The sequence below is a fragment of the Arachis stenosperma genome, chromosome 10 (assembly GCF_014773155.1).
Source record: "Arachis stenosperma cultivar V10309 chromosome 10, arast.V10309.gnm1.PFL2, whole genome shotgun sequence".
Taxonomy (NCBI): domain Eukaryota; kingdom Viridiplantae; phylum Streptophyta; class Magnoliopsida; order Fabales; family Fabaceae; genus Arachis; species Arachis stenosperma.
In genome coordinates, this window is record NC_080386.1 from 133,975,760 (window position 1) to 133,992,598 (window position 16,839).

At 32.6% G+C, this 16,839-nt stretch overlaps 1 protein-coding gene across 1 annotated transcript; it reads right to left on the reverse strand.

The window, feature by feature from the left end:
* Positions 1-335: 335 nt before the first annotated feature.
* On the reverse strand, positions 336-2,330 carry LOC130955673 (allene oxide synthase 3-like). The gene is made up of 2 exons (XM_057882593.1): positions 1,694-2,330; positions 336-1,432 (listed from the first exon to the last, which is right to left on the reverse strand). The coding sequence occupies exons 1-2, from the start codon at positions 2,261-2,263 to the stop codon at positions 548-550; spliced, it is 1,455 nt and encodes a 484-aa protein (XP_057738576.1). The 5' UTR covers positions 2,264-2,330; the 3' UTR covers positions 336-547.
* Between the last annotated feature and the right edge of the window lie 14,509 nt (positions 2,331-16,839).

Here is a 16,839-nt window from a genome sequence, read left to right on the forward strand (position 1 = left end):
TTCCATACATAAAACGTTAAAAATCATGGCTGCAAGGGAGATAGATTCGTTGAATCCAATTATTGTAAATAATGCTTAAAAAAAATTACAACTATGTAATTATATTATTAATTAAACATTATTTCTCAAGTCTTCAACTTGCTATCATGATTATTTATGCACACTACATCTGGCCTTCATTATCGACTCGATCAAAAGGGAAAAAACAAAACAAACTAATCAAGCATGCATTCCAATAAAAGTAAATTCCTGTACACAAACACAAATTTTACTTTTAACTTTTTACAAGAAGTCATAGTGAGAGTACCTTCATTCAAGATTTGTCAAGGCAGGCATACATAGAAAATGAATTATATTAAATAATGTACATCAAAATTAACTATTAAAAATAAATTAAATAAATTACATATATTTATATATAAATATATTGATAATTAATTTTAATAATTAATTTTAATATACAAATAATATTTTTAATAGAAAATAGTAAATGAAAAGAAAAACAAAGTAGCTGGTTTTTTCACAAAGTACAGTAGAGATGAATAACTCAGAATGTAGAAGAGGCCTTAGTGAGAGAAGTGATGGTAACATTTGGACCCAAAACAATATCCTTGTATGTAAATTCAAAAGTATCATAACGCAAGAAGAATTCCACCAGAAACACCCTGCACAGTAGTATCACCAGATTCTTCCCCGGGCACTGCTTGTTCTCCGGCCCGGGCTGCTCCGTTTCAGGCCCGTTCGACCACACCACGTACTTCAACAACCTCTCCCCTTCCTCCCCAACGAACCTCCTGGCCACAAACTCCTCCGCCTTCTCGAATATTCTAGAATCCTTCGTGGCGAAGGGTTGATACCCAAACAACATCTCCCCTTTCTTGATCTGAAAAGAGTCGTCGTGGCTATTTACTATTATGTCCTCCCTCGCCTTCGCGTATTGGTACGGCACTACAGGCTCTATCCTCATAGCTTCATACACAATGGATTTCACCAAACTCATTCTCTCAACACCGTTTATCGTGATGCCTCCTTCTTCTTTCACGACGCTTCTAACTTCTGCCGCTATTTCCTTGTGGAGCTTCTCGCCGCCCAAACCCACCCACTTCATCAGGGTTGGAAACTGGTTCTTTAACCCTCCGTACGCGTTGAACCCCGCCGTGAATATTATATTGTGAATGGCCTCGCTTCTTTCGATCCCGGCCTTCTCTGCTTCTTCTATAAGCTTCCCCGCGTTCGCCGAGAATGCTTCGTAGAGCTTCTTGTAGCTCGATTTCGCCAGGAAAGCTGGGAATGGAACCGTACGGATCAAGAAATCCTCTATGTAATTGAAGATCTTCGGCAGCCCCAGGGTCGCCAGTGGTGCCAGCTGGAACAGTAGCCACGTGTCAAACAGCTTTGGCCCTTCTGAACCTAGGTTCGTCTCCGCAGGATCCTTTTAACAATTAACAACACAAAGAATGCGAATTGGTTATGGAAAAGTCTAATCACAGCAATTTTATTAAAATTTGTTCGGCACTTAATCAAAAAAATAAAATAAATAATTTTATATTTTTAGATAAAATTTTATATTATTAAAAATATTAATAATAATTAATTAATGATTATAAATCACAAAATTTACTGGTTCTTTTAGTTGGTTATTACTATCACGTGAAACGAACTAACGATTCAGTTAGTTAGTTAGAATAAGTACCTTATTGTTGCAGAAGAGGCGGAACATGAAGTTGAAGGAAGCGGAGGAGACGGCGTCGTTTAGGTTTGCAGTTGCAGTTTTGGCAGAGAGCTTGTTCTCGATTTCAGTGAAGCATTCGGCAACAACGTTGCGGAAGAGAGGAAGAAACAGTTGCTTCCGGGAGGCGATGGTGCTGATGTAGAAGCTCTTGAGTGCGGCGTGGGCGGGCTCGTGGGTATCGAGGTAGGCGCAGACGCGGTAGCCGCCTGTGAAGGAGGTGGAAGGCATGAAGGTGCCGTCAAGAACGTTGCGCTTCTCAACCTTAGAGTTGTCGAAGAGGATAGGGAAGGAAACAGCGTCCAAGAGAGCTATGACTCTTGGATCGGAGGAGATGAAGGGGCCAGGTGGCATGTTAGTACGGATGACGGTGGAGTTATACTTTTGGATCTTGGAGAGGAAGAATTTGTCGCGGCCTTGGTGGTAGAAGTAGTCGTGGCGGTCCTTGATGGGTCCGAAGAAGGGAAGGCCGTAGGTTCCGGGGATTGCTCTGAGTGGCTTATTGATAATCTTGTTGGTAGTGGTAGAAGCCATTGTTAAGGGCAGGCTACGAAATGGTGTATTATTTTTGTTTTTATTTTGATACTAATAATGGAGTGGGAATGATAGATGGTCCTATCTATATATGTTTGAAGTAGCAGCTACATGTTAGTGGTCATTGTCTATAATTCTCTTTCTTATTTATTTATTTATGATTAATCCCCTGAGACTAGAAAATATTAATATTAGAAATAGCAAGTTGATGGAGGATAATAATTATCAACTGAGAACTGGTTTGGTCAGTGGTGATGCCTATTATTGGCTGCTGCATACGTCGACCGTCGAGGTGGCAACTAAAGAATATGGTTCACGGACATGCCGCCGTGCATGCCAGCCACCTTAGCTAGCTCCCGAAATGTAGTGAAAATAATAAAATGCGACTAGAAATGATAGAAATTAGTAAACTTAAGTAATTAGGTAGTAATATTTAAAAATATAATATAAAAATATATTATTAAATTAAAAGAGTATTAAGAATTAGTAAATTTTATGATTTATAATTATCAATTAGTTATTATTAATATTTTTAATAATGTAAAATTTTATTTAATGATGTGAAATTATTCACTTTTCTTCTGTTGATTAAGTGCTGATCAGATTTTAATAAAAACGCTACTCCTTACACTTTTTCATTAAATTATTAATTTAAAAGAAATGAACTAATAATAAAGTGTTAGTAAAAAATAATAAATTTTATTAAATAAGTAAAGTTAAAAAAAAATTATACATCTGAAAATAAGTGATTATTAAGTAGTATTTTTTACGTTTACCATATTGGTAGAAATCTAGTGAATAAAAATCTTAAAGATTATAAATTCGCATTCTTCTCACTATATTTAATTTAAAATTTAGAATTTAACCATTAAGACTTATTTACGAGGCTAAACATAAGTCAAACTACAAGCTCTTAGCATATCTAATATAACCGACTGTTTTTCACTATTAAAGACAATTTTGTGTGACCTTTTTTCATTCAAATAAACCAAACAAAATATATATTCATGAATATTTGCTGAGAAAGCCAGCCATCGTTCCTAACCCCCTAAGGCTTTCCTTCTGGCCTCCATTGATCAATGCATTATATATAATGAGCCACGTATAAACACCATAGTAGTAACCACGTCAATGCGAAAATGGTGTAAAGGATGAAACTAACTTATATTTTAAATTTTAAAAACTAAATCAATTCTTAAATTATTTTATGTATCAGGTTGATGACTCTCATTAAATCTCAGGAATTCGCTTAAGCAATATTTGTTTTCCTTTTATTATTTCAGTATAAAACTTTGCGTTCAATTTTTACTCTATCTCAAAATTAAGTTGTAAGTTATCAAAATGATAGACTTGTTACGATGGGTAATCAGAAATTAATGGGTTGGACTTGTTAGGTTGGCCCAATCGTCTAATGGAGGAAGAGTCTAAATAAATTTAGAGAATATTAGAACTTAGTGATATCTGAGAGGTGTCAGTGTATTTATAATGGTGATTCAATAACAACCGTTTGAGTAATTCCACTTTTTAAGGAGGATAATCGTCCCTTTATCGTAGAAAAGTTGAGATATGTAGGTTGAGAGATTTTAGGGGCAGTTACTTATTTTAAATGGGTGTTATCTGCCAGCTAATCTTTACTCGCGACTTCCTTAAGTCGAGGATAGATCCGACTTCTTGAGAAAATGTCGGTGTCGAATGGGAACAATCCTTAGATTGGACTTTTAGCTTGGACCTGAACTTTAGGTAGCGTTTGGTGGAGAGACAGATACTGAAAGACTGAGACTGAGAGACAGAGACTAAGAGATAGAGACTGAAATAAGTTTTAGTATTCTGTTTGGTGCCAAGTGAGAGACAAAAATTGAAACAAGAATAAAATTCTAATTTAATTTACACAAAAGATAAAATTGGAATTAATTAATTAAAATGAGAGTATTTTAGGTATAAAATGTTATTAGAGTTTCAGTCTTTGTTTCTAAAAGTATCAGTCTCCTGTGTCCCTACATTTTGGGGCACTGAAATACTGAAATTTTGGGGACAGAAACTTTAGTACCAATCTCTGAACCAACAAACATGATACTGTGTCTCAGTTTCTCAGTCTCTATCCCAGTACTGCAAAACAAACGCTACCTTAGTGTTGGGCCAGGGTACGATCAAGACTCAAATGCACTAATTATTTAATTAATTAATTCATTATGCTAATATTAATTAAATACTATGGTCCTCTTAAAATAATGGTCGAATCCTGAAAAATGTTAGATTGCATATACACGTTTCTGAATTCTTTTCCACCAAAGACTATAATCTATATGACTAAAAAAACATTTGAAATAATTAACAGAGGGGAGCATAATTATTGAGAGGGAATGTGTTTAGTACTTTAGTGCCCGTGACAAATAAAGAATAGAAAAGTAATAGACAGGGTTTCTGGGTTTGTGGGCCAGATCATTTGATGCCAGCCAGCTACTAAGAATTGTTATTAGTACCAATTTATAAAATATTATTTGGATTTAGTTAAAAACAATCTCAAATTCATTGGTAAGGTGTTTGTATTGAAATATTAAATTTTTCAAAATATTTATCATATAAAGAATACATACAACTATCTTAAATAAGTAATCTTAACTAGTACCTTATTTAAAATGTTTATTAGCAATATTCATATTATTTTTATTATATCTTATTCATTTGATTTTTGCTGTACAATTGGCCACATCTTTTATTAATTAATATATAGATAAGATATACATAAACTTCAAATAGCTATAAATAAATGCATTCAAATAATATTGTATATTTGTAATAAGTGAATCTATTGTGTCCGACAATGATTTTATAGGCAGAGAGAAAGAAAAAAGTTATAACAGAAAAGATGAAGAGAATAAAAAAGTGAATAATTAATCCACTTATGAATTCATCTTTTTTTTAATATTAAATTCATCTAACAATATTGATCATATACATTATTAATTTTTTTTTCTGATCGTGATATTATTAAGTTTTGTTAATAGTATCTAAAGCCAAAAGTTATTGTATATGTCCGATCCACGAAGAAAGCGTGTTTTGCGTTTTCCACGTTAGCAAACTTTTAAAAAATTTTATTTAATAAATATAAATAAATATATTAAAATTTTAATTCTTTTATAATTTTAATAAAAAAATTTCGATTGTAATTTTAATATATTTTTTTTATAGTACAAGATAGATAAATTTTAATTTAAAAAAACAGAAACAAGAAAAAGAGTGTAAATAAAGTCCAGTGGCCCACGTTGTAGGAATTTCTCACCTGATTACCACAAAATCCAAGTGTTAAGAACTTCACGGAAATTTTTCTTAATTTACGTGTTTTTTATCGATTTAAATTAATAAAAAAAAAACAATTTTATGAAATACTGAATCTAAATTAAATATCTGAATATTCACTATTTCACGACAATAATATTGAATAGAAAGAAGAAGAAATTAAAAAAAAAAGTAAAATATCCACTAGAAATCATTATGGAAGAATCAATCAGGAAGCATATAAGTCAAAGTGCATAGATGGTTTTTTTTCATAAATATTTTTGTTTTTTTTTTAATTTAAGAATTATTTGAATAAAATTGTAGAGAACAAATCGAAGATATGATGCTGACACCATCTTCTTATTTCGAATTTTCAATGTTCTAAGTTCGTCATTTTTAATGGTGCGGGAGTGTTCTTACAAGGACGCCAATACTCAAGTTAGTATGAATAGTAAGAAGAACTAAGTTAATTAGAGATTATACCTTAGAACTATATTTAAAATAATATATATATTGTGAGGTTGTGATATCATGAACTCATTTCTTTATTTTTTTTAGAGGCTATGAGTTATTTTTTAAATTAAGTTTATATAAAAAAATGAGTTACTATTTTTATGAGTTATTTGATATTTTATTGTGGTATATCATATGTTCATATGATGTTTTTAGATTTATATGTAGTTGATATTGATGGAACTACTTGAACTTAAGAAGGGGTAGGTTAAATCAAGTTAGCTCAAAATTAAACGTTTCAAGATCTGTTTTCGCGGAAGCTAAAAATGTAGGAGATTTTTTTATTTTGTCTTATGTGCAGAACAAAAATAGAGAAGGGAAGAAGAGAAAGAGACCAGCATGTATCCTGGTTCGGATTCTAAGTGCCATGAATCCTACGTTCAGTCTCCATCACAACCATGGTAGAATTTTCACTATAATCCACTGATTATAATCACAAATACTATTGAATTACAACCTAATTCAACTAGTATCTACCACTAAGTTTTTTTCACTAAAGCTCAGCAACCGCGCAAAGTGTTGTCCCAACTTGAAAAGGGAATCTATACAGATTCAAACTCACCAAGTGCTAACCCAACTTGGTAAGAAGAACTAATCTTAGTTCAATAACTCAATTACACAGAATTTCAGTGGCTTTTTCATGCACCTTTTGTCTTTTTTCTCATGGCTTTTTCACTCACATTTTTAGCCTTTTTCTCAATACAAAAGATGATTCAAGATAGTCATAACAAATAAAATCAGAAATGAAGCTCAAGTAAAAGAAAAAGAATTCAGCTCAAAGTTGAAACGATGCTCTGAATTTGCTCTCTTTTTCTTGTCTTCAAATGCTGAAATGATGCTCCTTATATTATCAACTTGCTTTCTAATTTGCCTCTTTTAGTTTCTTGTCCCAGCTACCCATTAGATCTGTCTCTGAAGGCATGCAGTTCTTGCTCATCCTGCTCTACTATTTCTACTGGTTGAGGAACCATTCCACCATCTCTGCTATCCTTGAATTTGCTTTCATCCTTAGCATGCATTACTTTTTCTTTCTGCTCTATTATTTCTATAAGTTTGTGTTTTGCTTTTTCACATTATGAATTGTATCTTGCTGATATCCTTGGTGTAGTGAAATTGTCCTTGTGTCTTGTTGTTTTGTTAGAACTACAACTGTCTTTGTTGTTGACACACGTCCTTGTTGTTTTTTTCCTTTTTTGTTCTCACAATTCCATTCGGTACTCTCTCTTTTGGTTCATGTAGTTACCCATTCAAATACAAAGGGCTGATGCACTATGGCCTTAAGTGTTGAGCTATAGCATGTTAAGTTGCTGACACAACACTAGTTTGAGCTGAAGCAATCTTATAAGTAGACCTATAGCACTTAGCATACACATTAAACACATTTGGGGTTTAACCCAAGAGATATTTGTCATTATTTATAAAACCCAAAATTAAACTTAGCTCAACAAATATTATAACGCAAGTTGGCACAGATGGATGAGGGTCTGTGTCCCTTAACCATCTCTCCCGAGTTCGATACTCGTTGGAGGATGGGAATGGAGCTTGCTTGCTTGGGAGGGTCGCCCACTTTGCCTCTGCAGTACCCGAGGGATTAGTCATTGAGCTTCCGGCCTAATGGATACCCTGGTGCAAAAAAAAAAAAATATTATAACATTTTTTTAATAGTAGAATAATAGTTATAATATAATAATTAACCTTATAAAATTGAGTTATTAAATATTAATGTATTATAATGAGTGATGAGGAATTAATATTCTCCTCCTTATAACGTGTTCTTTAGAATATGAGAAAATACTTAATCATCAAATTGAATCTAGGGGTGTGCATGAGTCGGGTGAAATCGAGTTTGATGTGACTCAGACCCGACCCAAAATATATATCAGGCCTATTTATTAGACCCGAACCTGACCCTAAACCCGATAAAACTTATACACTTTTGGGCCACGATTATACCGGATAAAAATCGGGTGAAAACCGGACCTTTAACATTATATTACCTTGATACCTTTTTATAAGCTAGCATGTGAAAATATCCAAATTTCCAAGACTCCAACTATTATTTGACATCGTAAAATTTACTTAGAAAAATATAACAAGAACCAACTCTTCTCTAAAATTAAAGCATAACCATAATCAATACTAATATTGTATAATAACACCAAATATTTAAATCAATCCAAATAACACAATATTATGCATTAGTCTAAAATCTTATGCTTTTTAAACATAAAACATTAACTTATAGTCTTATAATAACTAATAACACAAAATATATATTAAGATTTACAATACTTAAATTTCATATAAGAATAGCCATCATCTATCACTAATAACACAAAATATTAATTGTGTATGATGACCGGGCCACTGGGCCGAGTTTGGGTGACCCGAAATAATGACCGAGTCTATTTTTGAGACCCTTACCCGGCCCTAAATCCGACGAAATCACACCAAATTAGTCTCTAAAGTGTTCGGACCAGGTCTTCGGATCGGATCGGGTCATGCACACCTCTAATTGAATCATTGAAATTTCCAAAGTTTACCGTAGTCATAATAGTTCTTTTTTTTTGGTTTGGTCATAATAGTTCGGTTTTTTTTTCGGTCATAATAGTTCGTTAAGTTCAACAAAGGAGTGAAATTATTTCTTTTTTGTTTTTGGGTCAATATGTGACCAAAAATACTTGATGAGAAAAATAAAAAAAATTGAATATCCCTTAGGGCTTCTGATCTGTTGAACTATGGATTTTTGGAAGGCCTATTCGTACTTAAACACAATGATCGTAGAAAATAACGGGTCCAAGAAAAGATTACTAAATCATATACATAGTTAGACCCAAAATAAATAAACAAATAACCACATGCATAAACACACACCATGCACTGACAAAAAAAAAAAAAACGCATTCACAGACACACAAACAAGTAGGTTAGTAGGGCTTTGTAAAATATTGTTATGAATATGTAAGCCTATGCGAAAATTTTTTACAATAAACTTGTTTTTGAGGGTGAAAGAAAAATCAAGTCCCTCCTTAATTAAGATCGCAGCACTGAATTTAGTTATGCGTTTCTAATAAAATGTGATAAAACACTAACAAATGAAGAAGTTTGTCAAATATTGTCATCATATTATGGTGAAAACTCAAGTGCAGTCGATTTCATATAAAACTGATAATTGAAAACCGTTAGATAATTTGACTAAATTTTCATCTAACGGCTTTCGACTATAAACTTCACGTGAAGTCGACTGCACCTGAGTTTTTACTTTATATTATATATTAATTTTAGTATTGATAATAATAATGCTCTTTCTAATTTTCACGTCCTTTTTTATTCTATCACACCATACGTGAAGTACATTTGCAATAGATGAGAATGAGTGTTATCTCATGTCATTGTTATAACGTACAACACAATTACGTTTGATTAAGGTTGTTATCTATGTTTGAATTTGACTTCAAATAATCCTAGCTATATGCTTTATTTGTCAACTATTATATGTATAACTGAGAATTCCAAAAGGCTCAAGAATAATGATAGCCCTAAAAATTGCAATTATTATTTGATTGATTTCATCCATATTCATGAATGTATCATCACAACATGTACAACATTATCCTCAACGTTTGTGTTTTGTCGAGTGTTTAGGCAGCCGACACGTGTCTGACTTAAACTCTATTCCTTTAAACACTTGTCCAGCCATACTATGCACCAAAGGAAATTAATCAATGATACTAATGAACCAATAATTTAAGGAAGTAGATAAAGTAGTTTAAAATGTTTTTCTTTTAGGATGTATTTTAATAATAAAAATTTAGTATATATAATCGATTAAATTGTGTTATTTTTATCAAATTAAGTTATAGATAAATTAATTTGATTGAAAAGATGGTGAATTAATTTTTGAACCGGTCTAAATTTACTTTTTATAAAAAATGACTATAATACTCTTTTTTATAGAAAATAACTAAAATATTCTTATTCTATATATATAAATTTTGAAAATTCTAAATGTTAATCCTATGACGTCAAGAAGTAAATGGCTAAAATTTAGATTTTTTAAAATTAATATATATAATAAGAATATTTTAGTTATTTTTTATAATAAAGGTATTGTAATTATTTGTTATAAAAAAATAATATTAATTTAGATCAGTTTAAGATTTAATTTATCATTTTTTTAATCAAATTAATTTGTCTAACTTAATTTTGACAAAAATAATACGATTTAATTGATTATATATATTAAATTTTAATTACTAAAAAATATCTTTAAAAAAAGATGTTTTAGACGTCTTTATCTAAATAGCTCTCATAATTTAAACACCGAAGAAAATTAATCAATGATATATATATTAAGCCAATAACTTACCGATATTATTTGTATGTTGTTTATTAATTTTATTTCTACTTCATAAAAAGTGACAAATCAAAGCAAGAAATTAGAAGTCTAGGCTCAACCAAATGTATATATGCATGCATGGCACTAACAATAAATAAAAAAAGTTTTAGTAGTATAATTGCAACAATCAATATTTTAATTTGGACCTACTTTCAAATGAGTTGTTACATTGGGAATTAGTATAAATGGGGACAGACAAAATAGCTTGTTGGAATGACCAATGAAGAATAATATAAGTTGTTAAATTGAGAAAATTTTTTATAATTAATTATTTGTTTGAACACTACAACATTTCTTAGCTATTGCAACATATATTACAAATAACACTTGAAAAGTGTTGTCTAAACTAATTAAACACAACACTTAATATTTGTTACATAAAAATAAAGCTATTGCAACTCTTTTTTAACAACACATCATAACTATTCCTTTTGATAAATTAAAAGTACAAGTAAGAAGTGTTGCTTTTGTAAATTAAATAAGCAACATTTATGATATTTATATATTACACTTTATAAGTGTTATTCTTAAATTTTTAATAAACTTCTTATTATAAATGTTGCCAAAAATAAATTAAAATTTTCTCTTTAAAATTTTGACCTACCTTCTAAATATTTTAACAAAAAATATTTTTTCCTTCTTTTAACTTAATACAAAATACATCTTTATAATTTATATATTATTTACTGATTTACTGATTTAAATCCTTATAGTTCAAAACAAAATTGGAAGTCCTATTTTCAATTAGAAACCCTAACTCCAACAATTAGAAACGAAGAAAGAAGAAAGAAGAAAGGGGGGAATCCGAGGGAGAAGGGAGATCGGGAAGGGAGGAGGGACCGTGCTGCGTCCTGTCGCCGCCATCACTGGAGAGAGAGAGATTTGGGGAAAGCAGAGGAGAGCGGAGAAGAAGATCGCACCGGCGTGCTGTGCCTCACAGCCGCCGTCGCGTCGTTGTCGGACCGTGGAGAGAGAGAGAGCGCGTTCGTGGAGGGAGCCATGGGAGAGAGTGACGAGCGCAAGCCAGGACTGGGAGGGAGAAGGCACCGTCGTGCATCCTCGTTGCCGTCGCTGGAGATCTGGTCGTCGCCGCCGATCGTCCTTGAGCCGCGTCGGAAACAGAACTGCGAACGGAAGGGAGCGCGAACCATAGCCACGGACGGAGAAGAAAGAGCGCGCGCGGAGGAGGTGAAGCCGTCGTTGTCACCGTCGCGTGTGGAGTCGCCGCCACGCCTGGTCTCCGTTGCTGCTGAGTTTCAACCGCCGCCGTTCCTGCCGCCGTCAAGCCTCGGTTAGCACCGCCGAAGCTCCTACCACCACTGTCCTTGAGGAAGCTCACCGGAGTTGCTGTAGGCTGCCGCCGCTCTATCTGGTTCTGTTTTGAGTTGCGCAGCCGTGTTCGTGGCCGCCGGGGACAGTGTTGTGGCTGCCAGGAGTACCAAGGACATTTGGTTAGTGATCTGCAGCGAACCACTTTAAAAATTTGTGCTGATTGTTCTGAGGTCAATTGTTATGCTATTGAGACTTACCCCCGCTTAAGGAAAACTTGGTTTCGCCTTCCCATTCTTGAAACTCATTTCAGTTTACTCAATTGAACCTTTTCATCTGCTGCTTCGTGAGTTTCTTACTGTAACAATATTATCTCTTAATATCAACTGGTAACATACACATTGATTTTCGAGTTGAAATCACAGGTTGTTTTATCCTGCATTGAAGGCAGTCCAGCTGCTCGTGCTGGTATTCATCAAGGGGATGAGTTGGTTGAGATAAATGATATCAAATAAATATCTTATTTGCATTCTTTTCTTTTTGATGAAGCTATTCATTTAAAGATGCCAGAATTAGCAAGCTTATTGCTTAGATGTTCCTTTATATAGAATCCTGGGGTTGTTTCTTTATGCTGCTAAACATTTTCTTTCTGATACGACATTTCATCAAATTTGGGCTTGTCTAAGTCTATTTTGGGGATTAAACTATGGGTCTGAAGAGAAACAACTGATTTTCTATTAATAAATGTTGATTATGCAGGGGAGAGGCTTGATGGCCTTGATAGTGAAGCTGCAGTACAGAGGCTTCGAGGGAATGCTGGAACCACCGTTACAGTAAAGGTTCGTTAACTATCAACATTCTATTTATTTTCTAAATATAATCATTCTTTTTTCTTGCTAATAATCCTTGCCAAATGCTTTGAAGCACCCTAGGACCCCTCCAACTAATCCAATTAGTGATCGATTTAGCTACCGATGACAAAGCCAATCTAGTTGGTCGCTAAAATCGGTCACTATTTTCCAATTCGGGATTGATGGCTGTAAGATTTCGTAATTTCTCCTTTCATTCTGGTCTTGATCGCACTGTTTGAAATGTTCTTTCCTTCTTAATATTGCAATCTTTATCAGCTTAATTAGATTTTACTCTACTGTTTTGATCTGTTGCTTGCTAGGTTGCTGGATTGTGATTCAACAAGTAATTTAAGTATAGCTTTCAACAAGTAATTAGACTTTTTATATGTAGTTGAAGCTTCTGGTGTAGAATCATATCACAAACACTGATTGTGATATAAACACAAGCATGCACACTGCATTATGTGCTGAACTAGGAAGATGATTGCAACAGGGATTGGTTATGAATTTATCAGACAATTAGGCATGATCACATCACATGAATATTATTTCCAAGAATCTTGCATTTGAATGCCATATATCTGGTTCCTTTAACATTTCAGTTGAATTATAAGTTCACCTCCACAAGTTCCATTTCATATTCACTGTATAATCTAATATACAAACACCAAACGTGTAATGTACTAATAAGAGCTTCGGAAGAGACTCTAATGCTTGCTGAACCTATGGCTGGTAGTTGTGCCTGCTCATACAAATTTGGTCTTTATGTGATGTGCTGCTGCTTGTTTCAAATAATATTATGTAGATAAATGTTATTTAAAAGTAGTTTGCCTCCTTGGCTTGCACAGCACAACTGATCCTACTACTGGATTCATATCCAAAGAGTTGCCAAGTGAATAGTGGCTATTTTATGTGCTGCTCCAAGGAAGCCTTTCAATATTATCATATTTGCAACAGTTTATTCTTTTAGTTTTCTAATCAGTGAAACAAGTTTTTAACGTTATCATTTCAATTTAAGAACATCCCCCCACCCCCTTTCCCAAAATTTCAAGAAATTTATAAATATACATTTTTTTTATATTTTTGTATGATGCAACCAATGAAAAATGAGTCAAGTTTGTTAATATTGCAATTTGAATTTTGAAGCTTATGATGAGAATTTTGCATCAACTTTATTGAGGTGAAGTTTGGCATGTTTTTTGTTTCTTCAGAGTACTGACCAGAAAGCTTTGAAGAAGATATTGGTAGCTGCACATGACAAGTCTCAAAAGAAGGTGAGATTTCCATTATTTCTTTAAAAAACAAATCAAATATAAATGTTGAGAGAGATTATGTCGGAGAGCAAAGTTAACTTGTGATGCCAGTATAATGAGTTATTCTTTCTTTTCCAATTTTCTGTGTTATTGAACTTAATCAAACCTGTCTCTTTTCAAATTTTACTGACTGTTTGTGTGTACACTTCTTTGATAGGTTGATAAAGCTATAGAGGACATACAAAAAGATGAAGGCAGGGATACAAAGTGAAGGAAGGCAAGCATGTGTTTCCACACATGTCAGAATTGTGAATTTGATTAAGCAGACATTGAAGCTGTTAACTCCCTTTGTTCTTCATGTTTATTGCATGCAGCTGTGTGAATCAGACATTGAAGCAGTAGAGGAAATTAACTTTTTAGTTTCTGAAGTGAAGAGCAACTACAAGGTAAGATTTTCCCTTTCTCTTGTTTATTTGATGACCTAGTAATGGCTTTAGTGTCTAATGGTGAAAAACTGAAAGTCTATCATGTTTATATTGTTATGGTCTTAATTCTTATCCTCTTAACTATTTCTATATTTCTCTATTTTTTTGGCTCTTCCTAAAATTGCTGCATTTGATTTTGATGGGTGTCTTGCAAAAACTGCTGTGAATAAGTATGCTTGAATCTGAAGTCTAAGATTTGCTATTATATTTATTGATGCTGTTGGATTTAATATCTTTTGTAAATTACAACCTTTAAGGTTTGTTTAAGGTCTTCTCTAACCAATATATCCAACGGGATTGGCTTTAGAATTAGTGTGGTGATGAAGATATGAGTAGTCCGCAGAAAGTTCCTATAAGTTTAATAAATCTGCTTCTTGTTGTTACATTAGAGAAGGTTTAAAAAAAAACACTGCACGAGTCCATGGTAATTTCTGTTCTTGTAGCTTCCCTTGTCCAATACAGATTATAGTATCTTATTAATTGAAGTTTTGAAGCTGCATGATATAGTGAACTCAATCATTCATGTTTGCTTTCCACTGGATAATGACATTTTTATCTGGGAGTTAAGGCTACGCGATGGGATGCCTTGGCCCTTGGGTTATTTCTCTTAACTGGAAAAAGATTCACAATATTAAGTTTTCAACTTATGTCTTAAATTATGTACTATTATAAATTCTCAGTGTTGATTACACTTGTTGTGGGTAGGAACCCTTTGTCAACATCTCAGAGGGTACTATTTGAGAAGCTTTTAAAGTAGTCCTAGGTATTACACACTCTTTAACTTCTTTACTACAATGTTAACCTTTAGCACAACCTGTTGAGTGATATATTAATCTAACGTTATTTGCTTGCATCAGATGTTAGAAACCACCCCGTGCTAATTCATTCATTGTAAACGAGGGAAAGTAATTTGATAATTATGGTCTTAAATGAGGTCAAGAGGACTTCTCCGGAGATATTTTTAAGTTCACAACTATTTGAAACCTGTACTATTTGTTGTAATTTGTGATTGAGTGGCATATTTTAATTTGTTTTGCTAATTTTAAACATGTTTTAATTTGCTTCTCCTCTCGTATAAAGATCCTAAAGTATGAGCTGGTAATTTGCTTTTATATCTATAGTATTTAATATCATAAAGAAATTTTTATTATAATTTTTCAGTTTTAATACTATACTTTTTTGTTGTGTATTATTTGCAGATTTAGCATATGAGAAAAGTCAAGCATGGATATAAAATATGCAAGTAAATTGATATTTTTTTTGATAAATATTACTTACTATTTTGTTATGACAATTATTGTTAGATAAAAATTTTATTATTTTGTTGAGAATTATTGATGAACATGTATTTCAAATACTAATTAAACCTTTTAATATCTATTTTAATTAGAATTTTATTATTAGTTATTTTGTCTCTTTTATAAATTTTATTATTAGTTATTTTGTCTCTTATTTATTAAATAATTTATTTTTGTGTATTTTTATTAAAAAGTAACTTTTATTTTTACCAAAGAGGCAACCCTTCTATTAGTTGCATATTTTGAATATTAGACAATACTTGTATGGTTGCATATCCAAAAGAAAAAACAACACTTGTATAGGTTGCATATTCAAAAGAAAAGGCAATACTTGTATAGGTTGCATATCCAAAAGAAAAGGCAATGCTTTAAAGGGTTGCATATTTATAACTAATAGGCAACACTTTAAAGTATTGCGAATTCAAACTTATAAGCAACACGTAAAAGGGTTGCATTTTATTGCAAATAAGCAATACTTTTTAGAGTGGCCAAAATATAAGAGAAAAGACAACACTGAAAAAGTGTTGTCTCAAACACACCTTTGAAGTGTTGTTGTTTTTCAACCAAAGGCAACACTTACCAAGCGTTGCTCTCAAAAGTGTTGCTTTTGAAACAAAAAAGTGTTGCCTTGATCTAAGGCAACGGCTGCATATGCAACGCCGCTCAAAAACGTTGCCTTAGGTCCAAAAGTGTTGCCATAGATCAAAAGCAACTTTTTATCAGCTTTTAGGCAACACTTTTTAAATGTTGCCTCAACCTTAAAATGTTGTAGTGGAATCGAACTGGTCAAATGATCAATCTTTAATTAATCTAGTTGAATTGACTAATTCAACTCCATTCTCAACACCATATTTTTAACCCTATCATTAACTTCTAAGATTGGCTTCGTAAAGAAGCCATGGCAATCACATATATTTCCCATATAAACCTAATATTTTTAATGCATTTTGAGAAATGTAAAAGGTAATTGACAAGAATATACATCTCACCACTAGTTCTGTTTCGGAATTGGTAAATCTAAGAAATTGATAAGAGTTCGCTTATATTTAGTCAATATAGTTTAGATACCTAAAATTTTAGGTGAAAATTCAGTTGGAATCGATTTTACGTAAAGTGGATAATCGAGAGTTATTAGATAAAAATTTAGTCAAATTATTTAACGGTTTTTTTATATGAACTTTACGTAAAATTAACTGCACCTGAGTTTTCACCATAATTTTAATTTTTGGGTA